The sequence below is a fragment of the Propithecus coquereli genome, unplaced genomic scaffold (genome assembly GCF_000956105.1).
Source record: "Propithecus coquereli isolate 6110/MARCELLA unplaced genomic scaffold, Pcoq_1.0 Scaffold419, whole genome shotgun sequence".
Classification (NCBI taxonomy): domain Eukaryota; kingdom Metazoa; phylum Chordata; class Mammalia; order Primates; family Indriidae; genus Propithecus; species Propithecus coquereli.
In genome coordinates, this window is record NW_012149941.1 from 771,163 (window position 1) to 781,128 (window position 9,966).

Here is a 9,966-nt window from a genome sequence, read left to right on the forward strand (position 1 = left end):
TTGCCTTTTAGAGAGCAATCCTGAGTCTCCAGTGACCATTACAGAGCCCTACCGGACCCTCTCAGGGCACACAGCCAAGATTACCAGTCTGGCTTGGAGCCCCCATCATGATGGAAGGCTGGTATCTGCTTCCTACGATGGAACAGCCCAGGTACTATTGTGTCCTTGACCCTATGAGTCCTTTAAATTCTTCCTCTTTTCTTCCAGTTGTGGACAAGTTTTCCTTCCTCCCTTATCATCTTCTACAGAAAGGGATTTTAGGGGCTTTAGAAGGCATTTTAGTTTTATTCCACTTATCTGGTCCTTAGCAGACTAAGACTGGATTTTTTTTACTTAGATGAAAGGGAAAGTATTGATAGGAACTAGCTAAGTCCTAACATTTTTACAGATTTCATTCTGACTCACTAGTAGTATAGTAGACTAAAATTATGTGAAAATTACCTTCTGTTCATACATGGAAATGTTGGCTAACAAATCACAAAAACAATTTTTAATAACAAATTGATAAGTTACAAATCTTCCAGTTCTGAAAAATAAAAGATGAAATGCCAAGCCAGATTTATGAGGTAGGAGTTCCAGGTAACAGAATGAGAATAGACCTTAGGAACTGGGGATCTAACATCCATGATGGATATCTGTCTCAGTGTTGAGTTGTACTTGAGTTGCCTGCACAAAGCTGGGAGCCATGAAGGCTGCCTTCTATAAAATTGAGATCAGAATAACTCAAGAAACAGCGAGGAAATTGACCATTTGCCCAGGGACTTGGGAACAAAAGAATCACCTATGAGAAATTAAAACCCTAATTTTTGGATTAGATATGGGATATTTTTTTCATGATATCAGAACCCCCAGTCCAAAAATTAATACACAGTACCAGTTTGGCACAGTGAAATCCATAGGGCCTCAGAAAACTTATGCCCCAAAACAATAGAATAACAGAAATTGTTTATTCTGTCGTGTGACTTTTGGGTTTAGGTGTGGGATGCTGTTCGGGAAGAGCCCCTGTGTAATTTCCGAGGACATCGAGGTCGACTGCTTTGTGTGGCATGGTCCCCATTAGATCCAGACTGCATCTACTCCGGGGCGGATGACTTCTGTGTGTACAAATGGCTCACTTCCATGCAAGATCATTCTCGGCCTCCTCAAGGTCAGTCAGAACCTGGAGCCCATAAAATGATTTCCTAATTCCCTTTCTCCCTTCCTTAATAATGGAGTTGATCAGGGTCGAACAAGCAAGACATTCATGCAGGACAGTAGTGTCAGTATTGTTGGGATCTGGAGCCTAAGCAAGGAAGGCAGCCATCAGGGGCCCGCGGGCAGCAACACCCAAATAGTAAGGAGCACACCTAGCTTCCACGTCATGGTTTCTAAATGTCATTCTCCACTAAAAGGGTCAATGACTTCTTGGAAAAATGACTGGTTCCAGATTGGGACAGGGAAAATACAAAATGGCATTTTCCCTTGAACATTATCTTATGCTAGAGAGGAAGGAGGTACTCCAAAGAATTAAGGAAACACATTAAAAAGACAAGCAAGCTTGTAAAAGCTTCCAGTGACCAAATCTGAGACAATTTGAACTTGAAAATAAGAGGAGAATTCCATTTCTGGCTAAGAAAGATTAACTGGTACCAGACTTGCCCACCCTTCATAAACAACTAGAAAACTAGACAGAATATATTAAACAACTAGAAATTTACCCCCAAGAAATGATGATAGGTCCGCATAAAGACTTGTAAAAGAATGCTCATAGCAGCTTTATCTGTGATCATCAAAAACTGGAAACAACCCAACTGTCCATCAGCACATAAATGAATAAATTGTGGTGTATCCCTACAGTGGAATTCTACTCAGCAATAAAAAGTAAGTAACTACTGATAAACACAACAAAATGGATGAATCTGAAAAACATTATGCCAAGCAAAAGAAGCTAGGCACAAAAGACTACGGTATAATTCTGTTTATGTGAAATTCTGGAACAGGCAAAACTAAACCATGGTGACAGTAGATCAGTGAATGTCTGACCTAAAAGCTCCCCTCCCTGGGGGAACTTGCAAGTTATTATCCTTCCTGCCTGGAGTTTTTTCCTGGCTTTCTGTCTTCTCACAGAAAAAGAAATTATGAATGATTATTAGGTTCTTCCAGTCAGTTAAGCTATAGTGGCACGTCTCAGATTTCTCACAAAACAGCATTCCATCACTAATTTATAATAATGTAATCTATTTCTAGTTTAAAGAGGAAAAAATGTTATTGGGTAAAATTTTGGCACTTTATTGTTCTTTTATATATTTACCTTAAATATCTGTTACCCAGGGGTTCAGAGTGCATTTTACTGCAAAGAGGCATGAGGGAACTTTTCAAGGTAGTAGAAATATTTTATATGTTGTTTGTGATGGTGATGGGTTACATAATTATATACATTTTTCAAAACTCATCAAAGTATTAAAAAGTGGGTATATTTTATTATATTAAATTATACCCCAATAAAAGTGATTTAAAAATAAGCAAAGGATAAAATACTTTAAAACTAAAAAGGTAAATAGATTATAACCTAAAATAGGAATCCGTGGGTCCATACTGCTATAAATAAATGAATGCCTAAATAAGTGGGGAGAAGCAGACTCTTGCTTATAGTAGAATGCTAACTAATGAATGTAGAGTGAATGATGGAATTAGAAACTCACCATTTGGCAGTCATCATAGTAACAATTTTTAGTTAAGAAACATGAATGGATACTAAAACTAGTAGATGTAAATACTCAGTAACTAGATAGGAGAAATACTTTTTTAGGAGGTAACCTACAAGACACCCCTTTAATCAAATGATCAAAGTAAACCAAATAATGGGACAAGTAAAAATCATAGATTGATTGCCCAGAGATGAACACAGCGTCACTTCTTTGTGTTCCAGCTGAAGATGTAGAACCTAAATCTAATGAAAAACATCAGGCAGATGTAAATAGAGGGAAATTCGATAAAGTAACTATCTTGTAATCTTCAAAAGTTTCAAGTCATGAAAGGGAAGACCAAGCAACTGTTCCAGGCTGAAGGGAACCAGAGAGGCAGGACAACCAAATGCAGTATGTGATCCTGGATTGATTACTTTTGCTATAAAAGTATCTCAATGCAATTGGCAGAAATTGAATGGAATATGTAGAGGAGGCAGTAGTAATGTATCAGTGTTAGCTTCCTGATTTCAGTGTTTGTACTGTGGTGGTGTTGGAGAATGTCCTTGTTCAAAAGATACACACTGAAGTATTCAGGGGTAATTGGGCATTGTATTTATGATTTAATGAAATCCCAAAGGGATTTGGTTGACACTCTGGTAGTACCTCCAATAATTCATTGAAGAGGAAGGAAAAGGGTAAGAATGTTATTAAGAAGAGTAAAAGCTGGGCACTGTGGTGAGCACCTGTAGTCCTAGCTACTCAGGAGGCTGAGGTGGAAGGATAGCAAGAGCTAAGAAGTTCAAGTCCAGCCTGGACAACATAGCGACACCCTGTCTCAAAAACAAAGAGTAATGAAGTATTGGACATTACCACCTAGAGTGCTTTTAACTAACAATGTATATTTTAGTCTGCCCCTTTTTACTGTGATTCCTGTAGGCAAAAAAAGTATTGAATTAGAGAAGAAACGACTTTCTCAACCTAAGCCAAAGCCCAAAAAGAAAAAGAAGCCCACCTTGAGAGCTCCCGTAAAGCTGGATTCGATGGATGGGAATGAAGAAGAGAGCGTCAAGGAGAACTTGGGACCTGTTGAGAATGGCGTGTCAGACCAAGAGGGGGAGGAGGAAGCTCAGGAGCCAGAGTTGCCCTGTAGCCTCGCTGCAGTGGGTATGTGGCAGAATCCTGTGCTTCCCTAACTCTAGGAATTCATAGTTATGTCTGGGAAGCTAAGCTGGGTCCTCACTCAGTTTGAGACTTCTCTGTCTCTGACCTGCCTATTTTCCCAAGTGCCTAACTTGGGTGCGTCTTTGGTGCCCTTGGAAACTGCATTAGTTTTTTTATTTAAAGCTGTCTCAGTCTCTAAAAGAAACACCTTTGAAGTTTTAAAGAGGATCTAGTGGATGGTTGAGGTGGAAATAGTAAAGTTCTGTGGAGAAAATCTTTTAATCAACTTGGGCACCGTGACGATGGGGCAAAGTGAAGCTAGGGTAGTATGTGCATAGAAACTTACATGGAAAAGCTTTAACAGCATGACATCGTTAGCCACGTTTATTGAAAGAAACCACTGTCCCTAACGAATGTCTGACCTAGAAGCTCCCACCCCAGGGGAACTTGCAAGTTCTCATCCCTCCTACCTGAAGCTTTTTCCTGGCTTTCTGTCTTCTCACAGAAAAAGAAATTATGAATGGTTATCAGGTTCTTCCAGTCAGTTAAGGTATAGTGGCGCGTCTCAGGTTTCTCACAAAATAGCATTCTATCACTAATTTATAATAATGTAATCTAGTTCTAGTTTAAAGAGGAAAAAAATGTTATTGGGTAAAATTTTAGCACTTTATTATTTTATATATTTACCTTAAATATCTGGTACCTGTTACCCATTAAAATGAATGATTAGCAGACAGTGCACATTAGAAGCAATGACTCATGCTTAATTCTAAAACAGCATATTTTGTTGTGACAATTAAAATGACCAAAATATATGGTACAGGGACATCCCTGACCCTGACCCCCTCCATCCCAAAAGATAGCTGTTAGACCCATAGTTTGAGTAAATAAAGAGCTATAAGGCTAATGGATTTATCTTTTAAGCTCATCAAAATGCCATTCTAGCCAGGTGTGGTGGCACATCCTGTAATCCCAACTACTTGGGAAGATCATTTGAGCCCAGGAGTTTGAGTCCAGCCTGGGCAACATAATGAGACCTCATCTCTTTTTAAAGAAAGAAACAGAAAAAAGAAGCCTTTCTGTCACAAAATGGCCACACAAAATGTCCTTTACCCCTTTGGATCAACAAATTGTTTTTTAAAAAGTTCGTGTGCTCAGGGTTGTGACTCCATATCACATATACTTAATATTCTCTATTAGTAAAATTATTCCTTGTTAGTGTAATAAATATGCGGTTAGTACTTTGTGACCTAAATATGTAAGAAGTGCTTTTGTCACCTGATCAAAGTTTGGGAACTACTGGGCTTATGGTATAAAGTTGAGGAGGCTAGAAGCTTGTGACTTCTCGTTAGATAGTCAAAGTTCTAAGTAATAAAGGCTCCTGAAACACAACTAGTTTGTGAGGTGGGGAGGGAAATACCACTCATGCTTCCTTTCCAATGCGTTTTATCTCATATGTTTTGGTAATAGATAAGATTGCATTGCTGAGCCTGGAATAGCTCTTAATTTTTAAAAAGAACTAGATTCTATATATAGTTTTTATCCTAAACCTTTTTCCTTTTTTCCCCCATGATACAGTTTCTAGAGAACCAGTGACCTGCACTGCAGTTTCCTCAGGCTTTGAAAAGTCAAAAGTCACCATTAATAACAAAGTCACTTTTCTGAAAAAGGAGCCACCTAAAGAGAAGCCAGGTCGGTGTCTAGTAATTAAAATAGTGTTTTGTTAAAGCATCCTACAATATTACATGGAACTGAAAATTCAAAGGTATATGGTTTTTGGGGGGTGCTTTTTTAGGTTTTAAATATTTGTAGGTGTTTTGATTATGTTTCAGTTTTGGGTCATGCTTTTGAACATTTTTTTAGCATTTGATGAAATGTTTTGCAGTTGTTGATATTGCATCATGAATGTTAGCAAGGACATTTTCGTGTGTATTGTGAACATTGCCTGCAGCTAATTTATTTTGAAAGTTTCTGTATAGGAGTAGAAACTTTCTGAGCCGAGTAGTATCCCTCTAGTAGGTTACATTCACACAATAGGCATTCCATTTTGTGTTTCTGCTCAGCTCTCTTTCAGATGGTCTATACTTTTTTTACATTTCAGAAGCCTTAATCAAGAAGAGAAAAGCTCGTTCCATGCTTCCACTGAGTACGAGTCTGGACCACAGGTCCAAAGAGGAGCTTCATCAGGACTGTTTGGTACTAGCATCTGCAAAACACTCAAAAGGTATGAAAATACTCTTCCTTGGCCCATCCATGGCCTTCTGGGAACTGACATATAAAGGACATTTACTTATTGTTGAATGAATGAGCAAACAAATGTCTAAAATTGTTGTATTTTTATATTCTTTTCCAGCCTTCCCTCCCCCCTCAAGACCCCCAGGCCCTACTGCCAACTCCCCATTCTGACCTGTCAGCACTGCCAATGCCTTTGAGACGTAGTGCTCTGTTTTTATTGTTCTAAATCTAGTTGCTCCCAGCCATCTGTGTGCCAGAATTGGTATGTTGGCTTAGATATCTCAGCACTAATAGACTCCTTCAACTATTTTTTACCATTGCACAGTGTCTTTATGGAGGAAAAAAAATTTTTTTCCTCATTGAAAATATACCCATGATATGACAATTCCTTAAAAAAATTGATAAAAGTTTTTGTTTTGGAGAAAGTTTCATTATGAAGCATTTTTTGATTTTTGTTTTTCAAAGCCCTAATTTAATGCCCACTATTTTGATATTTGAGCAACTTTTTTTTAATTTTTATTTTTGCACGTTGAAAAGGGATGCACATGATAAAATGAAATTGAAACAGTATAAGAAGAAGGTAAATCCCCCACTGGGCACAGTGGCTCAACACCTATAAGCCCACTGACTCAGGAAGCTGAGGCAGGAGGATCACTTGAGGCCAGGAGTTCTAGACCAGCCTGGGCAACATAAAGAGAGCTCGTCTCTAAAAAAAATAAAAAAAGTAAATCACTCTCCCAGTCCTCCATTTCTTTCCCCCATTCACTGTCTCTCCCTACCCCAGCAACAGTGACCACTATCTTGGATTTCTATTCCTTGTTGTATCTTTTGAATTTCATACTGTATTGTATGTATTACATAATCAAACTATTATCAGTTTCTTGTGTCTCACAAGACATTTTATGTTTTTTTATTATATATAAAGCCTTTTTGGAGTTTTGAGATGACTTCCTATGACTTATACAGCTAACCACAGGTAGTTTTACATTATTTCCCTTATTGAAAAATAATTGACTTTTTTAAAAAGCAGGGAATGAATCAATATTCATTCTTGTGGTAGGTCCCCAGTGAATATTAAGGACATTGTTTTACTTACTAGTGTTGTTTTGTTTGTTTTTACAACATATAAATATGTATTGTATGTTGAGTTGGCTTTTAATGTTTTCTTTTTTTTCCCCCAATCTTTGAGCAAACTACAAACTAAATTGCCTTAATTGGATTTAGCTAAGGCTGAGCTTTAAAAACTCCTAAGTATTTTAATACTTTGTTGCTTTTGGAACTGCAGGGGTAGTTAAACAAGGGTACAAAGCTCTGATTTTCCCAGTGTCTGAAGTAGGTGTTCCAGAGATACATTTAGAAGTTATTGTACAGAAAACAGTAACTAACCTATGTAATGACTTCATCTGATTTTTTTTATCTTTCTAAATTAACAGAGCTAAATGAGGATGTGTCTGCTGATCTTGAGGAAAGATTTCACCTGGGGCTTTTCACAGACAGGGCTACCCTGTACAGAATGATTGAGATTGAAGGTGAGACAAAACTGGTCAACATAATTGCACCCATCTTTATACCTTCCTAGTATTTTATATGCCCCTCTTTTATGGCTGCCATCCTTTGGTACTATAATGGTTAGTTTTACATGTCAATCAAGTTTTGAGCTCCCTGACTTACATGTTCTTATACACCTCTTGCGTCATCATAGGATCCTAAACATACACTCTTCAGTCTGAGTGCAAGTGAAGGAGCGTAGGTGGACAAGTGACTAAGTGGGCTTCAGGCCCTATTATAATGACTCTGGTAGGTGACTCGCCCATCAGCGAGTAACTACCTATTTTAGAAGTTCATTCCTCTCTTTTATCCTGCCTTTTTTTTTTTCCAGAAGTCAGTGAAGACAGATGTTTCTGAAACATCTTGCAAACATTATCTCTCTTTCAAACAGGAAAAGGTCACCTGGAAAATGGCCACCCTGACTTATTTCACCAGCTCATGCTTTGGAAAGGGGATCTAAAGGGTGTTCTCCAGACCGCAGCAGAAAGAGGGGAGCTGACAGACAATCTTGTGGCTATGGCACCAGTAGGTATGTTTTTTTCAACAAAAGTTCTATCATCTCTAGGATACATCCACTAAAGATGGCTCTTAGTAGTAGCAGTCTTAAGCTTGAAATCATTTACAAATATAGTTAGATACAAAGCTGATTCTGTTTACAGCGACTAATAAATCAACTTGACCCCTAAAAAGAGGCAGGCTACTGACATCTTTAATGGCAGAAGCTTAATTGGTGAGAACTTCTCGAAGAACAATTTGGCCATGTCTGATAAATTTTAAAATGCAGTGGGAAACATCTGTAGTCCCAACTATTTGGGAGGCGGAGATGGGAGGATCACCTAAAGACAGGAGTTTAAGACTCTAGCATACTATGAGCATACCTGTGAATAGCCACTGCACTCCAGCCTGGGCAACACAGCAAGACCCCACCTCTTAAAAAAATGCATATAATCTTTAACTCATAAATTCTAATTATAGAAATTTATCTAACTGTGCTCACACATGCAAAATGACAAATATACGTGGACTTTCATCGCAGCAGTATTTGTAATAGCAAAAGATTGCAAGAACCTCTGTGTTCATCAATAAGAGACTGGCTAAATCATGTACGTTTATACAATAGAAACCCCCACAGATACCAAACAAATAAGGCAGCTCTGTGCATTCTGACATGGATTAGAGCTCCAAAGTGTAGTAAGTTAAAAGAATTAAGGTGTAGATGTACAACAGAATATTTACTACTCATTTGTATTTACACAGTAATGTGGTTGTATATTCACAGACTATTTCTAGCGGTTTCAGAAGAAACTGGTATTGATGATTGCCTAAAGGAAGAGGAATTTGGGTGAGGTGTGGTGAGAGAGTACCAGGATAACCAGGAAACATTTTATATACCATGCTCAGGGTTTTTTTAGCCTTTTATTCAGCTGTGCTACGTATAGAGAGAGAAGTACATGGATCATGAGTTTACAACGAATTTCACGAACTGAATACACCCTCGTAACCAGCTCCCATATCAAGAAAACATAACAGTACAAACACCCTGGAAGCTCCCCTCAAACTCCGTTCCAGTCACTGTCTCTGCCCATTCTAACAAGAGTAACCACTATCCTGGACTTCCATCCCTTTTTGTATCTTTGGAATTTTGTACTATTTTGTATGTATTACATAATCAAAAAAACAATCTACATTTCAAAATGTGGATGTGGGGGGAGAGGTAGAGGAAACAGCTAATTGGTAATGGCCCTAAATTAGTATTTAAATGTTCTACTTCATGCATTGACTATGAAAAGAAGGCATTTTCAATACAAATGTACATGCTTTTTTTTTTTTTTTTAACTATTAATACCATCTTTCATTTTTTCAGCTGGCTACCATGTATGGCTCTGGGCCGTGGAAGCTTTTGCCAAACAGCTGTGTTTTCAGGATCAGTATGTCAAGGCGGCTTCTCACCTCCTTTCCATCCACAAAGTGTATGAAGCTGTGGAGCTGCTCAAGTCAAACCATTTTTATAGGTCTGTATGGTGCTAGAGTTGAGCCAATAGTCAGATATCATGTGAAAATAACCTAAACTTCTTTGTTGTTGAAGTAACACCAATAGAGGAAACGGCATAAAACAAATGAACAGCTTGTTAAATTCTTACAAGAGGAACTCCATTATTAATCCCCACCTATGAAAGGAAGCAGAATCTTGGCAGCTACCCCAAAATTCCTCCATGTACCCCAAGTTTATTTTTTTAAAGAAATATATAACAGGACTGGGCGTGGTGGCTCATGCCTGTAATCCTAGCACTCTGGGAGGCCGAGGCGGGTGGGTCGCTCAAGGTCAGGAGTTCGAGACCAGCCTGAGCAAGAGCGA

At 38.3% G+C, this 9,966-nt stretch overlaps 1 protein-coding gene across 1 annotated transcript in view; it reads left to right on the forward strand.

Moving 5' to 3' along the window:
• Window positions 1-9,966, forward strand: part of GEMIN5 (gem (nuclear organelle) associated protein 5) — a 43,099-nt gene that overhangs the window by 19,402 nt on the left and 13,731 nt on the right. The window contains exons 14-21 of the mRNA XM_012653181.1: window positions 12-151; window positions 976-1,147; window positions 3,603-3,830; window positions 5,406-5,519; window positions 5,929-6,051; window positions 7,496-7,591; window positions 8,002-8,139; window positions 9,475-9,622. Of these exons, the coding sequence (XP_012508635.1) occupies window positions 12-151; window positions 976-1,147; window positions 3,603-3,830; window positions 5,406-5,519; window positions 5,929-6,051; window positions 7,496-7,591; window positions 8,002-8,139; window positions 9,475-9,622 (1,159 nt within the window). The remainder of the gene's footprint in view (window positions 1-11; window positions 152-975; window positions 1,148-3,602; window positions 3,831-5,405; window positions 5,520-5,928; window positions 6,052-7,495; window positions 7,592-8,001; window positions 8,140-9,474; window positions 9,623-9,966) is intronic.